Below are 24,305 nucleotides of genomic sequence, written 5' to 3'. Positions count from 1 at the left end.
AAATAATATTCATTATATCCTTATGATAAGTAGCACATTCTGTATATTACAGCCGTTATGTGGGATTTGTAACTACGATAAGGGTAAAAATTAAAAGACTGTTCAATTTAAATGTTTAATTTCTTATGGTATTGAGGTGTGGTTATTTTTTACTGTGTTGTCATTATAAATACATAATGTAGTTTCATTGTTATAAAAACTGTTTTTTTTATACCATCCCTGTCATGATGTATAGTATATAACATACTTTTTAGTCATATATGAATTATTTAAGTAATAATTTACTTGGCATTAGAAACATTTGATCCGAGAAATTAATGTATTCTGTTTTATTTTAGTCAAGAATACTTAATTTGTTTTTTATTTTTGTGTGCGAGTGTATTGTATTTATAATAGTTATTAGAAATGAATTTGTCCATTATTTTATTCAATAGACAATAGTTACCATTCATAAATAGATTACTTTTTAACTGTTATATTATTCATAGTGTACCTGTATTGTAGTCACGAAAATGTCTCCATTAGTTATTAGTTATTACCTATTTTATGTTCAACATAGCAGTATTAATGTTTTTATAAATATTGAAATAAACCATACTTACACATATACAATCACTCGTTTTGTTTTTGACCATTGAAATGAACTTATAGTTAGGTTATGCTTAAATTCTAAAAGTTCACGGAACAAATTTTAGAGATAAGATAAAATTCTTGAAATGTCCAATGAATAATAGTTTTAAATTAAATAATTTTAATAATATTTTTTTACAGTTCTTCATTTTTGGTTTGCAATTGGCTTGGTGCATTTCCTATTGTATACAACAAAAGCAGTAGGACATTCTCAACGTCAAAATATGGCCTGTTTATCACTTTCGTATATGTCGTGATTGTTGGACTACAAATATATACGCATTTGATGATGATATTTTTTGGTACTATAAAGAAAACCTCGGCTGTCACATCTATCGTGTTGTGCACCAACGGAATTGGATTGCTGTGCATGTTATTGAGAAGAATGGTGTTTGTAAGCGACACAGTAAGATGTTACAACAGCTTGTCTGAATGGTCAGTTGACAATTCGGTACAAAGATCGTCAGTTGTAATTATGTATACCAGCATAGTGTCAGTGCTAATCGAATTCGTCGGAGAGAGTATTGATAGGTAAGTAGGTAACGATATGTTACATAATTATTTTTGGATAGGTTGGAACATAATCGTAGGTATGAGCCGGTATGACAATATAGGACGGGGTGTCGGAGAAATATCAATGTTTTAATATTGTGGTACATATAGGCTATAGGTAATGTAATAACGGGCCGGGTTCATGGCTTTTTGAGGAGCTTATGAAGAAGCAAGAAGTATAGCCAGTATAGGGTTTTAAATCCGTAAACTCCCCCCACCTCTGTATACGGGTTTGGTATAATAGAATAGATGGCTTCATTAAAAATCGTTAACTTTTTATATTATTTATTACGACGTACTCTATAACAACTTATGACCGTTTGATTATAATAATACTTATAAGTATGTAAGTAGGTAGACAACAAAAGTTGATGTCGTGTTATTGCTTATTGGTATATAGCCCTCATGATAGAAAAGAATATCTACAGAGTACTGAGATACTTATTTGGTGAAACATTGGCTTTTATCTGGCAATAATTATTAAAATATTTCAATAAAATAAATAAAGTAGTGTGCTATTGTGGAGTTTTGAAAAAAACAGTATTAGGTAGGTAAATTATAATGAAAACGTATTTTTTTTTTTAGTGGGTATTGAATACTTTTGTTTTGCCTCCTCCATAATTCTAACTAGTTTGCGCCTTTAGTTAGAGCTTTCCATATTTGAATTGATTTTTTAAATTTGCGTTGAATCTTGTCGAACATTGAATCAAAATAGAAAAATTAAATTTATAAAATCGTTATACCTTGTATGCCAAAATTTAGTTTATATAATTGTATGGAAAATATGCATTCCATAAGCATAAGCTTATAGAAGTAACTAATCCAATAATATACCATGTCCAATAGTAGCTTCATAGTCTCATAGGTGGTTAAGCGCACTAGAACAGGACAGGTTAAGTTAGAGTTAAATTATAATAATATTGTCTTGGTGGCATACTGAAATTATTACATAATATAATATTTTTTAAATGCATTTCAGTAATTTATTCGTTCATAAATCCATCCCATTATCTTGCACAATAATTCAACAGTAATTTTTTAATGATGGATTTATCTTCAAATTATTTAATTTTAATTTTCTATAATATACTATAATAAAAATATAAATAAAAGATATAAAAAATGAATTCTTTTTAAAGTAAATATTTGTAAATATTTTTCTATCATTTGAAAGTTATTAATCCATGTGAATACATGATTATGATTATGTAATAAAGCCAAATAAGTTTTTGGTTAAAAAAGGACTTCTATGGTTTCTTATGTCTATTTATTCTCGGGAAGAAAAACATGAAAGTTATCACCGGGATGAGAAAAGGTCCAGAACTCTAAGGGAATAATGTTCTGAACTCGCGGATCCTACTAGTTTCAGAAATTATGTACATTACATAATATAATATTATATATTGGTATATTGGTATATACAGTACTTATGTAATTATATTATTATTCATAGCGTTCGAAATGTTTTTTAAATTATTTAGACGCAGGAAAAACAAGCCCTTGAACTTAGATAACATTACTACCTATGCGTTTTTGGGCTTCGAAATGCAACTGATTCATACTTTCCACGCGATTGGTCGATTGTACAGTGATTTGAACAACTACGTCGAGTCGGACTTAATCGATAACTTCGAACGGATACGCCAAGCTCGTCAAAGAAATCTCGTGTTGTTCACGTTTTGCAAAAAGTTCAACTCACACTACAACATGGATTTGATCATACTCTTGTCATGCTACCAGTTATACGTGCTTTTGGTATTGTTTAAGCTCATGAATAGCCTGGCCACAAGTATTGCGACCGAAAAGTAAATTATAAAACTCGCACATATTAACGGATATTATATTTATTATACTAATATAATTATATTGCTGTGATTTACTTACTGGCTATTATTTTTGTATGATTCATTGATAGCATGCGTTTTTGTCTCTGATCTGATTACCCCCGAGTAGTTATTGCTTCTATAACGGTAAAAATGTATAATGAATTCGCCTTGTTCAAAAACTTAAAAGTATGCATCGAAATTGTATTATAATTTTGATCGCACTTTGCTTATACAATCATGCGTTCACATGTAATAAATACATTTATTCAGAACTATAATTTCGTTGTTGAATCCACTTTTTATAATATTTTGTCGACTTCGGTTATTAGGTGTATGTTATCCCAGTGGATCTAAGAATGAAAAAAGGAAAAAATTGGAATCACATAAAATATGTAAAAAAAAAAATCCTGAGTGGATTTATGGGTGGGGGACATAGCGGTCACCACCTACCTTTGAGCTTTTTTTATTACAAATTTATTTAAAATTTTTGATATAGGTATACAGTCATACTGATTTACTTAAAAAATATTTAAAAATATTTATTACTTATGTATATATTTGTATAGGGAGCATGTTTCATGATAATAAATAATAGTTGTCATAATAGCCACAATCAAACACAGAATCAAACATGAATTTGTTTTATCTATTATAATTATAAATACCTTTGCATATTATACACACTATTAATAGGTTTGAAAATGAAAAAATATCTACAGTTAATTATAAGATTTGTACTTAATTTTTCATAAATTGTTTAATTTACCGCCAAGTCTTCATTATACTGTTTTATACTTAATGTAATATCGTTCATAAATTTTCTAATCTGCTCCTTAAACAAGTTTCAGATACCCTTGATAAAGATAAATCGAATCCTTGTACTTTTTAAAAGTAATAAACTATAAAAATATGATATATCTTTTATTAATAATTACAAATTATTATAGAAAATAATTTCGATAGCTTACTCGAAGGTTGTCCAAAACGACCAAAAATTGTATTAATACAAGTAAAAATACGTTTTCAGAATATATAATGCTGAAATCTATAAATAAATGAAATCATTTTTATACTATGATACTATTAGTAAATAAATTAACGTTAGACATAATATTGATCAAACTTTTACGCATATTTTGATTTTTATTGTTTTTTTAACATGTATATTTATAGAAATTCTATACTAAAAATGGTTTTTTTTTTTTGTGGGAGCTGGGAAATTGCGTTGCGTATGAAGGATTTTTTTGTATGAATTAGCAAGAATAACTTTTAAAAATCATTGAATGTGTAACTTTCACTCTACATATTAACCGTATGCTTAATATTAATAGTAAATTATGTTTTAGTTTTTTTTACAACTTTGCAAACTTAAAAGATATCATCAGAATAATACGTATGACAAGATTATTTATGGTTTTTATCTATCTAGTAGAGTCAAGTTCTTATTTACATAATAAGGTAATGTATTTTGTAAAGTATTGTCTACTTTAATAATTTAATCAATTTTCTATAAAATACTTATTATAAATGATTCTTAGCGAAATTTGCTTGAAAGTAACTGAAAAAAATTTAATTTTTCTAATTGTTTATAATAATATATATAAATAAATATTATAGTCATCCCAATTATTGTGCTCAAATATTTTTTAAAGATTTAATTCTATTCGTATATCATAAATTATTGAATTAAAGTATTTAGAAGTCTCTAGAACTCTTCCATTGATATTTTGGAGTTATCGAAACATTGTAAATTAAAGCGCTTTGCCACGGGTTTTCTTTACGCAACACGCATTATATGAAAATTTGACACTGAAGTAGGATTGGTAAGCATTAAAATATGAGATGATGATCACATTTTTTACTTAAAACAATGATTATATTATAGATTTAATAAATAAATAAATATTACTTCATGTAACCACGTTATATTTGTTAGCTTTAATAATATAAACAAATTGTGCTTTTAATATTAAGTTTGAATAATTTGATTATTTGTTTGTTTAGAGTGTTTTTACATTTTATCATATATTACGCAATAGAGTAAATTGTCTGAATCATCAAACCAAAGAACAGGTAATTTATTAAATTTGTGTGTGATCCATATTCCTTGGTTTGTTATTTATTGACTCTTACACGTTTAAATAATAGAAAAATCATTTAGTTAGAATAATATTTTTGAGTAATAGAGCTACATTTTCACCCAAACTGATAACTATAAACAATATGTCAATATATAGGTATTTATGTATTTATTAATTATAAATAATATACTAGCTATTTTCCGACGTTTCATTGGAATATTAATAGTTTTGTTATGAGTTATGACGAATAAGATATATTAGCTAATATTATTTATCCCGTTGTCACTTGTAGCCAATATTTCCTCACATCGTAATCATTACTTATTAATTATTATGAAGTTAAATTCAGGTACGGATTTTAATGGGATACGGCTAACTATGAATACATATATAATATAATTTATACATAAGTACATAACTACAACTAAGATTTATTTTGAACATTTAATATCGATATTGTTTCATAATATCATAAAGCATTCAAATTACTTGTGGTTATATTTTTGAAATAATATTTCAACATCAAATATTATTTTGTGCTACAACATAAAAGAATATGCTATTTTGATGTTGTCGTAGGCTGTAGCCTAAACAGCCTATACAGTAATACGGATTTCGGGTTGAAACAATGTGCTTTTGTCGTTTCTCAGTGTTCAAGCTTTCTTCATACCAAATTTCAACAAAATCGGTTCAGTGTATAGTGATTTGGTCAGTTTTATCATTTATAATAAAATGTCATAGTATTAGGGAACAGATTTATATGTAAAATGCATTTTTTCTGAATGTCCGAAAACATTTCTTTTCAAGCATAAAGTTAATTTCATACATCAAGGAACTAAAAAATGTGTAACTTTTATTTTGCATTTTTTGATGTTTTTAATGTATTTTTGACGTTTTAGTCACTTTTATATTGGAATGCATACAATTTGATAAAAACTTAATTAAAATTCATTTTAAAATAATAAAGTAAAAATATTATTTATCGTATAATAACATAAAGTAAAAGTATAACGAATGTCTCTATCTAAATTCTGAATTGTATATTAATTTTTTGAAAACATTTTCAGAGTAATAAGAAGATAGAAATAGAAGCTGATGAAAATTATATAAATAATAATAATTATTTATATAATTAAACAAATTTTTTCAATGTTAAAAAAAATTTTAAGAGCATTTTTTTAAAAAATATGTCTGTTACAAGTGCATTAAATCGTATTTTTTAAAGCCATTTTTCTTGTTTTTTAGGGCATTTAAATCCGTCTCCTAGTTATAATACATAATTTAAAATAAAAGTAAGTAAGTAAAGTACTATAGTGTATAATGGTGAGCCACTTAGTGCATAGACCTATATAGGTATTCATAGACCGACCATAGACCGGTCGTGAGCCGAGATCGAACCATTGCGCTCTAATAAGTGACCAAGTGATCGATACAAGCGTAGAATTATAATATTAAAATATATAATATAGGTAATCAATAATAATACTCATACACATAATATTATATACTTTATACTGCCACGAGAGACCTCTATGGTGTGTATCATTTTAATTCATAGTAAATAAGTTAGTTCAGGTAACTATATGGTAGTCGATAGATGAATAGCATAAATATTACCCGACATTAAACTATGTTTTTAATTAATCAAAATATAATTTTAACTAAAAAAAATCACAATACATTATAACTCTAGAGTACCGCGGTGTGATTTAATCGTTCTGATATTAATATATCATATATCTTATTCACCTATATGGAACTATTGGAACCTTCTAACTTTTGAAATTCAAATCTATCTTTGTTTATTATTATCGTTAATAATTTTACTTATTATAATAATGTTGCTTAGATAATAATATAATTTCATATTACCTATAAAAATAAATATTATTTTGTAAGTTCTTAAATTAAGTAAATTAAATGTATATACATTATACCTATCATTTATAATTTTCGTTACCTAAAATAATTATGTTCGTTTATGAATTTATGATTGACGAATGTTGATTATGTAAACAATTATTATTATTATGTTCTAAAGTTTGTTGATTAATATAAATAAAATTTATAGATTAAATTTTTTTACAGGTTTATTTATTTTTGAATGAACTAAATGCTACAGAAGTAAATATATCAGCGAACCATTGCTACGATGTTAATAAAAAGTTTCTATACTCTGTAAGTCTTGTTAGTTACAACAACATTCTACAGTTATCATTAAATAAATTCATAAATCATAACTTAATCTCAAGTGTAATATCAACAATTTAATATTTTAAGACTTAAGTTCATAGTTCAATAGTAAAAAAAAAATTAAATTAAACAATATAATGTTTTAAAATTTATCTTTATTTCGCTTCGACGGCTTAGTCATTAGTGTTACATAAATATAAATTAAAGTATTTAATAAAAGTAACAATTAATTTATATTTAAATGCATCGAACGTATGTCAATGTTTTTATCATTGTTACTTTCAAAAAGTGTAAAAGTTCTTATAAATTAACAGAGATATTTAACAGTAATATATTTTTTTGTTTTTATAGGTATTTGGTTCCATTGTTGGGTTTATCGTACTGGTTGTATCTTTTTTGTGTAATCGATTCTAAAGTATTATATGTGCAAATAAATTTTAATATTATGTGAGTACTTTTTTACATACCTATGTTTTCACATCTACAATTACAACTGATATAATTATACAATTATTTACATTTATAATAAATTATTTATAAATATGAGTAGGTAGATATTAGCTGATGGAGTTTTATTTTATTAATAAGTATACGAGAAAGTATATATTATATAAAACCGTATGTTAACTTATCAATTATTGTGTTTTTCTTCAGAACTTAAGATAACAAGTTCTTAATACTATAAGCATAATGCCTATTGGCTATTGCCTGTTACTTATATATATTATATATATGTGTTTAATTAACCGTGGATAACCCCTTTTGAAGCGGTTGTTTTAAGAACAAACATTTGGTATGACCTAATAGTAATTTTTTAGTTATAGATTATTTAGAAGTAAATTCTTATAGTTCTTTATACGTATATAATTATATCATTACAATTGTATTTTAATTCAAAATAATAGTTATATAATACGTTATTATAAAATTGAGTAGCGTAAAACCTATTTAATTTTTTTTTTGTTCGTGTTTTTATTTTGTTGAATAATTTTTTTTTCGGTGAATGTTTTTTGTTTTATTTAATGATCCAGATTTTAGCTTTAATTAAGTTTAACATTTTAGTCATTTTTTGTTTAAAATTGTGTATCTTTATGTGAATTTTTTTCATTGCTGTAAGCTGCAATTACATAATAATTATCGAATTATAGGCACTTTTTTTGTTCTTACAAGTGTGAATTTAAAACCGACGGGAAGTAATAATGTTTTATGAGTTTTTAAATCCACGGTTACGCAGTTATGGTTTTAAGGTAAGGATTTACGGTGTTATATAAGTTATGGATTCAAAACATTTTTTAACAATTGAAATAGATTTATAAAACATTATAGACTATATGAGTAGGCGTTTAAATAAAATAAAATAAATTTCTCATGATAGAGTGATATATTCACCATATAAAAGTGTGTGGTTCATCAACTTACTATTAAGAGAATAACAATTAGAATTTTGAGAGTAGATGCAAGGTTGAGAATATAAAAAAAAATTCTCCTTCAGTTATATACAAATAATTTTTTTTCAGTACAATTTTCATTACTCGTTTTGTATTTTTATAAATTTAAGTACAAAATTACAAACGATTCTTTTATTAACAATTGAAAATTGTAAGATGAGTGTTATAAATAATGATATTTTATAAGAAAACGGTAGGTATAGGTACATTTATAATCTATATAGTACTTTTACGATTACAAATTATTATTATTTTTATTATTTCTTAGAATATACATAAAATGTATATTAATATATTGCAACACCATTGATATTATTTAGTGATAATATCCTAGTCAGTAAACATCGTTTTTTTCAAACTATACGGGTTTACGAAGTTTCAAAGTATATTTTTTTGAAATATTTTAGGGAGCTACAAGTCTATTAATGTATTATGTATAAAAAAAATCTACAATATCGTTATTCAGTGCCTATATTAATGATATTACAAAATAATTCTTGCACCGGGCGCTGAAATAGTTAAAGCCAAAATTAACTGGTTATAGAATATGATTTATGATTGTAATTGCAAGAATTCACTTTAATAATAATAATAATACATTTATTGCATTTAAGAAAAAAATTTTACATACATTATACAAGTAAAAAAATATTTAAACGATTGTCTCCAAAAGTCTAGGCTTGTGGAGGAGACAGCAGTTCTTATTTTAAGGTGTGTATACAATTTTAAGACAACTACTAATTCTTATCAAAAATTTTAACTTAAATTTATACAAATAAATAAGTAATGATTAAACAATCAATTATAAGTCAGGCACAATATTTAATTTTTAATAATAATAATAATAGTGTTTGCAGACCCATTGATTATAAAATATACTATTCTATAAACAATATTAGAACGTCAGCGAAGAAAAGGCAATCGCTTCTTTTGGGGCTATATATATTTTTTTAAAACTACGTATTAACGTATTTTGAGTGTGTTCCGTTAAATTTATCACCCGGTACATTATAATTATTATTGCTAACATAAACTGAAAATATGAGAAAATGATTTATTCAAAAATATATTATGACGTGTATTATACGGATGTTTATCACCATGTGATTCTTGGTGTTACGTTTATAATAATATTCAAGCGACTAGGCTTCCTATATATATTATAATTTATGCCATTCGCGCCTCCTCATTAGCGTTGTAAGTATAATATTTTTAATTTTGATCTTTATATTTGAATCCCATTGTTGTGCCAATGGAAGTTGTACACGTATGCTATATAATTACGGAAACGTTGAAAATCTCATACTATATTTTGCATATTTTATCTCGTACGCGTTGCTTGAGTCATAGACGGTTAGTACACGGTGCTGGTCCATGGCGTGAGCGAGGAATTGAGAGAGATAGAGTGATGGTGAGTCTGTCAACCAGGAATACTGTTGGGCTGACGATAAAACACTAAACAGCACACCCGATTGAAAAAAACACGTGGGAGCCGTGGTGTGTGGCTTTTTATACTAATCGGACTAGTGGATTGGCAGCGACGTAGTCGCATGTGTTTACATCAGTACTTATTTACATTTTAAACACTATACACACTATACACAATACAATTGACGTGTCGGTATTTATACTGCAGTAAACAGTAGTAGTATTTTTAATTGTAAATCCATTGTAAACGTATTAGAGTGTGTATATATGTTATTTATCGTTTATACGAAGCTATAAGAGGTGATTATTTTATCATTAAGCATCATTTACCGTAAAATGTTCGAGATATATATTTTTATACGTGATTTTAAGTCGCTGCAAATTTACAACAAGACACTTTTGAAAAATAATTTTATTTTTACCATTTTTTATCGATGTTATTTTTAGGTTTAAAGTATCATTTTAAAGTTTTGTCTAGCGAATAGCAGTGCATTTTTTAAACTAATAAATTATGCGATACTAGTGAAAATATTTTGTTATCTAATTGACTTTATTAAAGACTGGGTGAACATGAAATAATTCTATAGTACTATAATTGACTATTTATTTTGAGAACATTTTTATTTATCGTCCAGCGAAAATGTCTTAAAGAATGCACTGGTGATTTAAAATGTAAAATATTATGTTTATTACTAATTATTGTATATTATTTTATAGAAATAACTAGTTATTCGATATTCGTATTTTATCATTCAAAATTCTCAGAAAAATATTCTTCTTCGGAGTATGAATAATTTAAAAATGAATATCAATGTGGTAATTTAAAAATGTAATGCCGTTGGATTAACGGAGAAATTATGATAACGATTGTGATAAATGATTTTTGTTTTCATTTCATCAAAAGTCTGTTGCATTGATGAATGATGACTAATAATAATAATATTGTGGACCACGCGAAGAAACATGTATTCAAAAACGTTTAGAATTAATCTGATCGTTTACCGATCGAAGAATCGCTCTGTATAATAATATAAAATAATTATAATATTGTGTGCGCGTAGCGCACGTAAATATAGACTAAGGAGCCGCACAGCTGCGTTAAATCGCGCGACTGTGTAGTAAAGAGGTCTTTGCCACGGCGGCGCCGGTAGTATATATAATAGCCACACAGGAGTAGGCCATGCCATTCATCACAGTGCGCGCGACCGTGTACGGTTCACGGCCGTTTTTCCGTCAATCGATTTCCGTAAACGAACAATAATAACAATCATTCTGATAATAATAAAAATCATCACGAAGTATCATCCGTCATCGATCTATTATTGTTCTTCCTCTAATTATTACAAAATTCTATAACGCGCGTGGTGTGTATTCGGGTTATCAATTTACGATTTTAAGTTTTTTTTTATTCCGACTACGGCGACAACAAAGTTTCGAAATTGTGCCGAGACGCGTGACACCGGTTTCTTGATCGTTGCTGCAACTGTAGTTGGTAATTATTATATTATACTAATATTATGAATTCACGAAATGGCGATTCACACATTTCACACTTAACAACGATGCAATAACATATAATATTATACGTGTATCGACAATCAACTGTATATTCGTCACAAATTCACAAATATCGTAAACATCGGTGTAATACTTATGCTGAACCTGCAGGCCTATATAATAATATTATAGTGGTGCATTAGTAGCTGCAGGACTATCTAGTATAATAAACGAAGCGCGTGCGCCGACGTACGTTGCCGTTATATTGATTGACGGCGCCCGGCTACCGTTCAAAAATAAATTCGCATGTGCTCGGCGCGGTGCCGCGTATTAACAATACTCTAATGTTATAATATTATTTGGCGGCTGTATCATTATTTATCGTAATTATGCGTCGCAACGAGATAGAGTAACCAACGATCACACGTATTACTTTTACGTGGATATTTATTCATTTAAAGCAGCACCGTGTATTGTGCGCAGGTTTAGGGTACCTACTATGATTTTTATTTCATGCGGGAATCATTTTTCAAATTATTAGATTTTGTAAAACTCAGGAATGCACTTCTGAAAAGAACACACCTTTATGGCACATCCAAAAATTCAATGTTTAGGTGCAGTTTACCCTCTCCCTTGTTGACACGTACGAGTCACTGCGTAAACCTAAACCATTATATAGTAGTGGATAAATAAACAATTACGACTCCCAGTAATAAGGTTGAACTCATAGGCTCGTATAGATATGTGTTTTTTTTTAAAAAAAGAAGTAAATTCCACAAATTAACAATTGAGATAATATTATATTGTTCGTGGTCATGTGTATAAATTATATAATACAGGTTGATTCTTCAAAAATACACATACTTCTTTTTTTTCCTTTAACGAGGAATGTATTGGAATTTTAAAGTATACTCATTGCTCGAGTAATATATGTGATCATATAGACCAGGGATGGGCAACTCAAAGTAACTAGCGGGCCACTTTTAAATACTTTAAAATCTAGCGGGCCGCAGTGCATAGGAGAAAGCAAAAAAAAAATTAAAATTTTATTTTTTATCTTTATTTATTTATATTTACAATTATTATTTAATGTGATACTTGAGGATGAGGTTTTTCAATAGACAATTTAGTAAAATCCACTTCTATTATATGATATGAAATTATATGAAGTAATTTGAAAATGTAGTACGGGCCAGATAAAAAAGGTACGCGGGCCGCCAGTTGCTCATCCCTGATATAGACCATATTTTTAAGTTTTTGAATTTTATTGTACTTTCTATTTAAGGAGTACCTATCATGTGTGGTGATACAAATTTCTGTTTTTCAAATGAGAATCCTCCCTTTTTAGTAGTTTTTACTGTACATTATTTAATAGATTTTTGAAAACGTTTATGTACCCAATTTAAACTTTGAATGAGTATAGGTTCCGAGTTATAGGATATTATTATTGTATAGAATGTTACTAAGTATTAAGTAGTACAATAAATCTTAAGACTTTGAAAATAAGGTCTTAAATATATAAAAAAATTCCAAAAATTATGCAGAAATTATTTTTTTGATAACTGTATTATTGAAGAAACAATAAGTGAGTATGCTTGGTAAATCACTCTATATAATATAATAGTATATAATATGTACTGTATCGTGTGCATAATATTATACAGTGTATAATATGTCAATATACGTACAGAATGAAAGCTATATGCCAGAGATGTGCAACTGGCCGCCCGTGAACCTTTTTTATTTGGCCCGTGCCACATTTCAAATTACTTCATTACATTTTATTTTATTATATTTATAAAATCGATATAATTTTTATCGTCAAACTAAGATTTGAATTATCCAAAAGAAGTGACATATATAATGCTGTAAAAATGCAATAGAACTTTTTGGTGGTTTCAAAAACTTGTCTCCAGTAATAACTGATGATGCAAAATATTTAATTCTTTCTATGTTCTTTGGCTCATTAGATTTTAAAGTTCTAAAAATTGGCCCTTTATTAACTTTGAGTTGCCTACCCCTACTATATGCCGTCGAACGTTGACCAGTTTACCCGCAGTGTGTTTTAATGGTGATGACTTAGAGGTTAATAAATCGAATTACAAGAAAACAAAAAATAATATGAAAAAATAGTTTTCTTTTTAGGGGCTGATTTTTTTTTTATGACAATTTAGGTCATATTGGTAATGTTTAAAATTCACTTTATTATTTTTGTAAAGGAATCTATAGTTTATTTTATCAGAAATGATGATAATAGTGGCATATGTTTAACTTTTTTTTACAATATATATTGTACGTATATATATTTTTACGACTGTAAGATAGACAAATTAGAAATTTAGCGTTTTAGAAATGTTGTCTTTAAAGCTATTTCCACTATGTATAATTTTAGTAAATATATTATTTATCAACTGGTATTTGGAATTTAATTTATGATTTTTACCTCTAAAATGATTATTTGTAAAAATTAAAGCTTTTTAATATGTATGCTATTAAAATAAAGTATTTAGTAAATTTGGATCATTTTCTCTTATAGATTACATTTAATGACATTTATCCTTTTTTAATTTTTTTTTTTATTTAATTTTACATAGTATGATTACACAAAATAAGAAAAAAAGTATATAATTAAATAAGGATACTAAGAAAAAGCACTTTAGATACTAGGTGCAAGTACTTTTTACAAGTGTTTAAAATATGTATTTGAGTAGGTACTTAAAAATATTTGAATATTTTTATTCAAGTACCTATTGGGGTCGTGTATTTTACAGAAGGTTTCTTCACGTTCGTCTATAATAGCTACATGCCACAAAATTTGTACGAAATGTAATACCGGCGTTTACTACGGACGTTTGTTATTATTCTTTTTACAAATACAACCATTGTGTTTTTAATTAGGTAACAGAAATACGATGTTGCGACAACGAGCTCTGTTTAGGTCTTTGTACAACACGCCACCACCGCCAGCCTACTGCGAGTAGTAATAGTTTTCACAGTAAAGACGTTTCTAAAGTTTGTCAACGCACAACGGTCGACATCCTACAATATTTTATTGTTGTGCTAACAATATAAATGTTTGTGTAGTTCAATAATGCCGCGCTTTAAATTATATAGGCAGCGTAGGTATTACGATTAATTGTACTTATTATATGTTCAAAAGACCTTCAGTCTTGTAATAAAGTACTTTTGGTATTGTATTGGTCTTAAGTCTATAATATTATACTCTATATTTTAATGTATAGTAATATACATATATTATGGGTTGTGACTGCATTTACTAAAAATGATCATAACACCTGCAATTTTATATCACTCGCATTAATTATATACCTATTTGTGTTTCTATATTGACTTTATACACATTGACACGTCCCAATAGAATGTTATTGTTACTATTATTTATAGCATAGTATTAAAAGTATAAAGCGCCTACCTACCTATATATTTTAATTATTATATACATTTGAACTAATATATTATAATTTAATATTTATGATAAAATCAACTTCCTGTTCGAGGTCTATATAAATGGTTACGTGCAAAACATAAAAGTATATAAATAAAAAGTGAGATTTTGAGTATACAGTTTAAAATATATTTTTTGTTCCGTTCAGAATTAAAAATGCCTTCTTTTTTTATTTACATGGAAACAAACATTTTAATTGGGTCGTTTTATTTCGTAGTAGTTCAGCGATTGCTACATTTAGTGCATTATTCATAAAATATACATATAGGTAGGTACTTGTGATTTCTATACTGTTATAATATATTAATATATCTATGTATATCTATATATCATAAATAAATATATAATATAATATGTCAAATATAATAATACATAGGTAAAATACATCCATTGGCTTAGTACAGATAGATCAGGGTCTTATCTAATTGAATCTACTTTATTGATATCTTATTAAGATAGATAGGTTTAAGTATTAATCATAACGATCAAATTAATTTTTAAAAATTCACATAATAAAACAAAAAAAATTACTGTCCATAGTTAAATCAGTTGTTAAAATATAAAATATGTATAAATTAGAAACATTTAAAAAGCTGTTTAGTTGATTTTTTGCAAGACATACCATGAATACTTTTATAAGTTTTTATCTAGTTTATATAATACAGGTATTAATAATTTATTTATTTTTGTTCGTTGTGAGTGTGTGCAAATTTGACTAGAAGTTAATTCTACTAATATTGAAGACGACCCAATAAGATAATCTGCAATATATTTAGTTTGACCTCATACGATGATACGAGTCGTTAAATTTTTTTTTCAACAAGGATTTAATTATAGTATAATTGTTTGGTTGGTTATTAAGTATTGACGAATGTAAAACATTTGTGATTTTATTTACCTGTTGTGTCAAATATACCTATACGCATGAACATTTTTATTATGTTTTAGCAATAACTTAATGATTGTATACATCATTATAACAAAAAAAAAATGACTTACGACGATCTATTGCACAAAATTGGAGATTTTGGGAAGTACCAGAAAAGAATTTACTTCTTCTTGTGTTTACCCGCAATATCGTGTGCTTTGCATAAGTTAGCTGGAGTCTTTATCCTAGCTAAAACGGATCACAGGTAAATAGTTTTAATGGCATGTTACACACGTTCCTTCTTTTTATATACATTACGATTAATTTAGGAGGATGCTACACTCGCATGTATTGTCACCTCTTACAAATGTAAAATATAGCAAAAACTGTTTTGCACGGGATAGAATCAATGAAGTTGCTGTGATAGTTAAGACTCTGAATTGATCTACAATAAAGTTGAGAACATTATCTGTGAAATATTGTTTTTATTATTTTGATATTACTTATATGAAAAAAGTTCTTATTGTTTCAAAATCCATTATTTTTTAACTTGAATAATTTATTTTTTTTTAGTTCTGATATCAAAGTTCTCTTTTTTATGTGGTGAAAATTTAGTTTCTTAGTTATAAATGTAGTCTTCTCGTTTCTTTCCCAAGCAAAATAGTTTTTGCTGTGTCTTTTATATATATAAGACGGAAACAACACATACGGGTACTGTCCTTTTAACTTAAGACACTCATTGTTAGAGAAAACACTAACGCTGAACGATTTATAAATGCATTTTGTTATTAAAAAATAAAAAAAATAGTAAAATAAAGATGTAGTTAAGTAGGATCCAAGGAATGTGTTATTAGATAAGTGAAAATAAAGTATGCTTGAAAAGATAAATGGTGTAATACTGTAATGTTGTATTAGCGGGAAAAACTTTCGAAGACTAGGAAAAGAAGAAAAAAAAATAGTGATAATACATTTTATTAGAAATATTTTTTTTTAACTATACCTTAAAAATATTCTTTTAATAAACGTTGATAATTTTTGAAAAAATGAGTGTCTTACATAAATTGACTATCCAGTATACTTATTATGTTTATACGATTACTTATCTATTTATATATTTTATTATGTATAAACGATTAATAATATTGTTTTCCTGTTATAGATGTCAACTTCCGGGAGAGCTCAACAATGCTTCGTATGCTTTGCCGATCAATATCATGAACATGTCATACCCATTCGATTATAAGTTGGACCATTTTTCTTCATGTAAAATGTACGACACGAATTTCACGGAAACGTACTACTCGTCCAATATACCGGCGAACCATAGCATAAATTGCCACAGGTGGATATACGACAGGGAGACATTCCAAAACACCGCAGTGATGGAGGTGACATTTTTAAGTGCTCATAATATTCTCTTATGATGGTTCTAAATTGGTCAATTTTTTTGAATAGTTCGACTTGGTCTGTGATAGAGCTTGGTACAAAGGTACAGCGGACTCTATGCTCATGGTCGGTGTCATGTTGGGATCGATAATATTTGGATACTTGTCGGACCGGTGAGTTATCTTGTAGTAACATAAACATTAACGCTTAATATGAATATTATATGTGAAAAAAATGTATATTATATAGTTATATTCCTATACACATTTATGTACCATAATAGATACCAGTGCGATAATGCTTTACTATGTAATTAAATGTGCATTATTTTAGATAACACAATACTTACTGTGTGTACTCGGGGTATTCTTATTCATATAACATGAATTCTAAGACACATATATATTATACAAGACGATTTAATTCGGTGTATAATATTATAAACAAATGTTTTGACTTATCTACACATTTTTATCAGACTCAAACGAATATCTTTATTTTTTAGGTAATAAAATATGTATTTCAATATTGACGTTATCTTAAGATTTTTTAAGTGATCAACATATACAGATAATAATAATGGTATATTATATAATATACATTTTATTTATACGCCATAAAATACTATTAGAGTTGGGAAAATTGTTATATAGATAATTCAAATACCTAAGAAACTATATCTTTACGAGTACCTACATGTATTATGTGTTTGAATGTCTTTTTTTTAAAAATGTTTTGAAATATTTTTCTTTTAACATAATATATTTAATCTAATAGAATACCTGAAAGATATTTTAATGATTGTAAAAATTAATTTGAATATAATTTTATTTAGGAAATATAATTTTTGAATAATGCTTCACTCTAAGTAATTCATCATGGTTTGTAATACTATGATCAGCCTAAATGTTTAATACTTTTTTTAATCGAGTCTTAAATTTGTATTGTTGTCAGGATCGGAAGAAAAAATATTTTTACAATATCTGTTTGGCTGCAGGGAATCGCCGGTTGCGGTATGGCATTTACCCAAGAATATTGGAGTTTTACATTTCTCAGAGTATTGGTCGGAGCATCTACTTCAGGGCTATACCTAGCAGCTTATGTCATCGGTAGGCCGTGTACCATAACTAAGCTCGTATCTATATATAGACGTCTATATCCAATACGAAACTGAGAGGTTGTTAAACACTCAAAAAATGTACATTGCACACGGCTATATTAATAATAATATGGACTTTAAAATATGACCTAATAAATATTTCACTGTTTAATCAGCAGGTAAAAACTGTTTATCGCGAAAAATGCACGAATAATAATAGATAATTTCTTTATAAATATATTTTTGCGTTATCGCCATGTAAAGTAATCATTTAATTTTTTTATAGTGTATATTTCTTAAAATAATATTTATTATTGTAGGTACCTACCGTTTTCATTCATATAATTGATAATCTTAATAATTGATAACTATTTACGTTTTTTTGTTTTATATATTTTTTTTAATGTATATAAATGCATTGTATTAGAATGGGTATTTAAATATACGTTCTCAGAACGTACTATTTTACTGTTTCAAATATTTTAAAAGTACAATTATTCACAGGTTTGGAATTTGTCAGTCCTAAATACCGAATGGTGGTTGGCGTTGTCATACAAATGTTCTTTTCTGTTGGTTTCCTTTTAACATCCGCATTTGCATATGTTTTTCACAATAATTGGAGATATTTTCAGTTGGCTATAACCATACCGACTCTGTTCTACACGACCTATCATTGGTCAGTAATGCACATATTAGTTTCATCACCAGTTAAGTTTACTAAAACTAATTTTTAACTTTTAAGGTTTATACCAGAATCTGTGCGATGGCTATTGACCAACGGTAAACAGGAGAGAGCCGTAAAAATTATCCAGAAAGTGTGTAGAGTAAACGGTGTGGACATTTCAGACAAAGACATAGTTGAAATATTGGAATGCGATATCGAGAAAAAGCCTATAGTACAGGCCGATGCTCAACCAAAAGCGTCATTTTTTGATCTATTCAAACACCCAGTAATTTTGAAGAGATCTATCATTATAATGCTTTTGTGGTAATGATAGCTAATATTAAATAATTAAATTGATAAGATATAAATTAATTAACCTATACACTTACAGTTTATAGTCTAAACTCTAAAGTAATTAGTAATATAATTAATTATATAATACGAAGATGATATATTTGTCATTTCGCATTGTATTATGCATCAATGCGTATTATTTATTTATTATAATTTATTTTATTATATATTACACATTAATTTAAGTACGACAAAATGAAAAATTTACAAAAATATTTGGAAGAAATTAATAAAAAATATATTTAAAAAAATATTCTCACACAATATGTACGTATTTGCCATCGCTATAAATATTTTTAGCGGATATCTGTACCTAAATATCTCTTGATACATATTATATCAGCAGATAGCAATTTAAATAATTTACAATTCTTAAAATTACACTTAATAGTGAATATATATTTCATATGAAGAATGAATAAAGAGCTGAGTCTGCAGGAGTTATAATTTTCATTAAATAACTATGTACTTGATTACATTTATACAATTATAAGTGTAACGACTGTAACGTATTTCAAAATGATTAAAATAATTATTTTTGTATGTTTCATCTATGAGCAGAAATATATTTAATTATAATTAAAAAATAACATTTTTAGTTAAATTTTAAAATCTAAAAAAAAATATTGAAAAATCTAGATAGTATGACAAAATAATTTTTATTTGACTGAACACTGTAATATATATGACATAAATATAATAAAATTTAGTTAGGTTGTATACATAGTAGCGAAATCAGAATACTACTATAAACGGAATATTAATATAATAATGTATTTTTTAAAACGAAAAAAAAATATAAACGTAATTGAATGTTATTTTAATTTTTTTTTAGGTTTGTAAATAGCACTGCCTACTATGGTTTGTCTTGGAGTACTTCCAACCTTGGAGGAAATCAATATTTGGTGTTCAATTTAGCCGGTTTAGTCGAGTTTCCGGCTTATACGTTTTTGTTATTAACCCTCAACAAATGGGGCAGGAAGATAAATATATCTGGGTTCCTAATATTAGCCGGATTAGCACTTCTAGCAACACTAGCTGTACCCAAAAGTAAATGATTTATCTAGTTTATATGTAATAATGAACGAAATTGATTATTATTAAATTTTTAATGTAACACTATAATGATTTTTGATTTTGATGATTTTTTTATTATTTAACCAAAATTTACTGATTATCGTAATTCTCGATTATGTCGTATTATATTATGGTCTGTTCTATTAGCTTGAAAAAAACTACAAAAACATGTTATTTATTTCTAGCGAATACATGGTTGGTTATATTCTGTGCGATGATGGCTAAACTGGCCATAACTGCTTCATATGGAGCCGTGTATGTCTATACCGCAGAACAGTTCCCGACCGTAGTGCGGAATATGGGCTTGGGGGTAGGATCGTTTTTCGCTAGGATCGGAGGAATTGTGGCACCATATATTAATAACACGGTATGGAGGTGCATTAAAGTGCACTCAAAGCATGGAATTTACGAATCGAATAATATAATACTAAAGGTCATAAATGTTGGTTAAATTTTCAGGCTGAAATTTGGGTGAATATGCCTTTGGTTGTGTACGGTGGTCTAGCATTGTTGGTTGGAGCGTGGTCGCTTGTATTACCCGAAACGCTTAACAAAAAACTGCCAGACACCATTGAAGATCTCATTGATATGTCAGATAAGTGAGTGAATTTAAAAACGGTTTATACAAAGAACGTATTGTTTTTAACTTTCTATAAAAGTCTGCAGTGAAAATTGAAAAGTAAAGAAATCAAGTCGAATTCATTGAGCGGGATTTATTTTTAACCCTTTCTATATTTTATGGCAATAAAAAATGGGATTTCATTATAATTTCTTAATAGATATTCGATAGTATCAACAAAATATTTTTTTTAATTACAAATCGTTTTTATCAAAAAAAAAAAAAAACCACATTTATATTTTATGTATTATATACCTACCAAGTTATATCTATGGTAGAATTAAGAATTTCGCTCATAAAAAAATATTCAGTACTTAATTTACTTTCAGTTAATCTAATTGATTCAAATATGCTAATTTATGCGTGTCAACTCAACCCACCGGTTAGACATAGATATGGTCATAAATAATTCTCACCTTTAATTTTAATTTGATTAATCAGATTTCGAAATGTATACCCAATGCTATTATTTTGTATGCACAATAATGCAGTATATTATGTTGATCAAGCAGTATTTATGTTGTAATATTTATTTAATATAGAAATACATGTCTTGTTGTGAGTTATAACGTTATATGATGTGTTTACAAAAGATATTTCAATAGTTAGTATACTATTATGCTTGTGTGGATGAATTTCAACAGCTAACCATTATTGAATGATAAATAAGGATTGCTATTTGGAATACTGTTAGTAGAAATTCGACGACAATACTTTATAAACAAATTCCTTGTTTCAACGCTAAAAACCAGAAGCATGAATCCAGAAATTTTAAAAAAAATGTATAATATATGTATACTGTATAGTATTATACACACTTATTGGTTATTTTAATGCATGAAAATAATATTCTCTCAAGATATAACACTTGACGAATGACGTTTGTTGGCTTATTATAAACCTATATGGCTTTATATTATTTACTTGGTAAACATTATATAACTATTAAATTATATTATTTCTATAATTGTATTTGTATTCATGTATGTTTCCAATTTATTCTGTCGTTTCTTGAACAATTCAATTATTGTCAACACAAAAAATTCGATACCAGAATCGGGAAAAAATAATTCTATTTTAGAATTTATGTACTGTGAGTGATTAATGACTTATATGACTTCAGTATCTCAAATAATTAAAAAAAAAAAACACGAATAATGCAACGGATGAAACATATTTTATTGATTTAATTCATAGTAAATTTGATTTATTTTTACACCAATTACAATATAATGACATTAATAAATTACACTACTATTATGTATTAATAAATGTTTTTTTTCAAGGAAATACAAGCCAGTGCTTACGAATGAACCAGCAACAAATGGTGACACGAACAAGGATAAAGACAAGTATTAAAGTATTATATTATGTAGGTAACATTGATATTTTGTATTTTTCCACTATAAATAATAGTTACATGTTTTATGTTTTGTAATAATATGTATTAATGTTTCGACTGCTATTTTTTTATAACTACTTATTATTAATATGAAAACTTAAACATTGCTGTTTGTGCCCATTTTGTACTACCTACCTATGTTTTTTATAACATATTTTTTTTTTTTTTACAAGACTATTTTAATTCTGTATTTAGTGCAAACGGTTATAAATCCGTTGATTTAAACGAAAATAAAAAAAATAAATTACCTCTACTGGACTGCGTTGTATTCATAGATATATGTATATTTAAATCATAAGTGATTTTTATGTTCGTAATCGAATTTGTGCTGTTTGTGATGCTCAATTGTATCTATGCTATAGTGTTGTGCGTAAAACTGTTATTAAAAATATAATATGGCCACAGTGTTCGAATTGTAAAAAAAGGGGGACTATTAGACTGAAAAACATTAGTGTTCTTTGAAATGATTAAACTCAAACTAATTTGGAAAGCGCCCCACATCCAACCAACCATAAATTTTAAAATAAAATGACTAAAAATAACTGTATTTTTTAAATGTATATTTTCAAATTATATTGCATAACTGTAATGCAGTAGCATAATTCATAATAATAACAAATTGTATAATTCATTAAATTGAATTTTATTCAATATAATTTTGCATAATAAAAATTACAAAAGTAGTTTATGTGAAAAAATCACTTTGTAAAAAAGTAAGTACCCTAGTAATAATGAAAATAATCAGTAGAGATGTTCTAAAAATATTTTAAAAAAATAGTAGAGAATCTACCTGTATTGCGTTTCTCCTCAATTTAAGCGCTGATTACGGTCATACCTGATCAAACACTATTTTATTACAACTTTCAACGTGTATTATTGTACTCGTACCATTTATATGTGTAACACGTGTACTTATACTTTTAATATCTAAGAAAACATGTACTAAATTATTCCCAACAGGTATTAAAATTAAATTTAACTTTGCTGTTTAGGGTTAAATGTAAATAATTTGTGTTTTTTATACTTAATTTAGTTTTTTAAAAAATAAGATTTAGCAGCTTTTTTCAAACTATTTTGTACGTTTAAATAATTTGGATGAAACGTATTTTACAATATAAAGGAATGTGTATTTTTTTAAAATAATTATCATAATTGTTCTTTTAAAATCATTCGGTGTCTATATGTCATAACATATCAAATTACTCAAAATTAATATTAGTCAAGAAGTTTATTTAAATTTTTTTTATTACATTAATTATTGAATATAAACCTAAATAACTGTGTCAGTAAATTGATAATTGCCTAATATGTTATTTTGTATTTTAGAAATTGATTATAGAGTACAGTCAGACATTATTTCTTTAGCAATCACAATAATGACGAATAATATTGCATATTATTTTTTTTTCAGTTTTTTTTACAACATAATGAATTTAAAGCAATCTAAATTAATTGTATAGAATTTATTGTGATTATAATAATATCAAATACGTTTTATACACTATGCATTTATAGTAATTGTATATTTGTATGTATATTTTAATATATAGTATTTTTTATTCTGTATTAAAGAAACTTCAAGAATAAATAATTGAATACACCAATTTTAAAACCATTATAAAAAGTCTTTAATGTGATATATATATATTATGCAGTTAAACAAATAATTGTTAAATTTTTTTATGTAAGTACTTTATGTAGGACGTAGGTATACT

At 26.7% G+C, this 24,305-nt stretch overlaps 2 protein-coding genes across 3 annotated transcripts; both read left to right on the top strand.

Moving 5' to 3' along the window:
• Positions 1-57: 57 nt before the first annotated feature.
• On the top strand, positions 58-7,706 carry LOC113548962. The gene is made up of 7 exons (XM_026950082.1): positions 58-68; positions 772-1,161; positions 2,664-2,987; positions 4,355-4,466; positions 5,013-5,081; positions 7,178-7,267; positions 7,634-7,706. Exons 1-7 carry the CDS (start codon positions 58-60, stop codon positions 7,694-7,696), a joined length of 1,059 nt encoding a protein of 352 aa, XP_026805883.1. The 3' UTR covers positions 7,697-7,706.
• A 691-nt stretch (positions 7,707-8,397) lies between these two features.
• Positions 8,398-22,848, top strand: LOC113548788 (organic cation transporter protein). 2 transcript variants are annotated; one of them, XM_026949856.1, is made up of 11 exons: positions 8,398-8,529; positions 16,070-16,254; positions 17,149-17,377; positions 17,445-17,548; positions 18,330-18,484; positions 18,979-19,150; positions 19,217-19,462; positions 20,328-20,542; positions 20,755-20,936; positions 21,029-21,168; positions 22,475-22,848. In XM_026949856.1, the coding sequence occupies exons 2-11, from the start codon at positions 16,112-16,114 to the stop codon at positions 22,545-22,547; spliced, it is 1,659 nt and encodes a 552-aa protein (XP_026805657.1). In that variant the 5' UTR covers positions 8,398-8,529; positions 16,070-16,111; the 3' UTR covers positions 22,548-22,848. The 2 variants fall into 2 exon arrangements, with proteins under 2 accessions (XP_026805657.1, XP_026805656.1); XM_026949855.1 differs by lacking the exon at positions 8,398-8,529 and adding an exon at positions 11,331-11,650.
• Positions 22,849-24,305: the final 1,457 nt, after the last annotated feature.

The sequence above is a fragment of the Rhopalosiphum maidis genome, chromosome 4 (genome assembly GCF_003676215.2).
Source record: "Rhopalosiphum maidis isolate BTI-1 chromosome 4, ASM367621v3, whole genome shotgun sequence".
NCBI lineage: Eukaryota > Metazoa > Arthropoda > Insecta > Hemiptera > Aphididae > Rhopalosiphum > Rhopalosiphum maidis.
This window is presented reverse-complemented; position numbering and strand designations above follow the sequence as displayed.

Bases quoted from the DNA above. Each gene is read 5' to 3' on its own strand.
- LOC113548962 (XM_026950082.1), top strand. The intron at 5,082-7,177 runs GTAATTTATTAA...ATTTTTTTACAG, and splicing joins ATCATCAAACCAAAGAACAG to GTTTATTTATTTTTGAATGA. The intron at 7,268-7,633 runs GTAAGTCTTGTT...TTGTTTTTATAG, and splicing joins ATAAAAAGTTTCTATACTCT to GTATTTGGTTCCATTGTTGG.
- LOC113548788 (XM_026949856.1), top strand. From the start codon at position 16,112: ATGACTTACGACGATCTATTGCACAAAATTGGAGATTTTGGGAAGTAC. The intron at 17,378-17,444 runs GTGACATTTTTA...TTTTTTGAATAG, and splicing joins AAAACACCGCAGTGATGGAG to TTCGACTTGGTCTGTGATAG. The intron at 20,937-21,028 runs GTATGGAGGTGC...TTAAATTTTCAG, and splicing joins CACCATATATTAATAACACG to GCTGAAATTTGGGTGAATAT.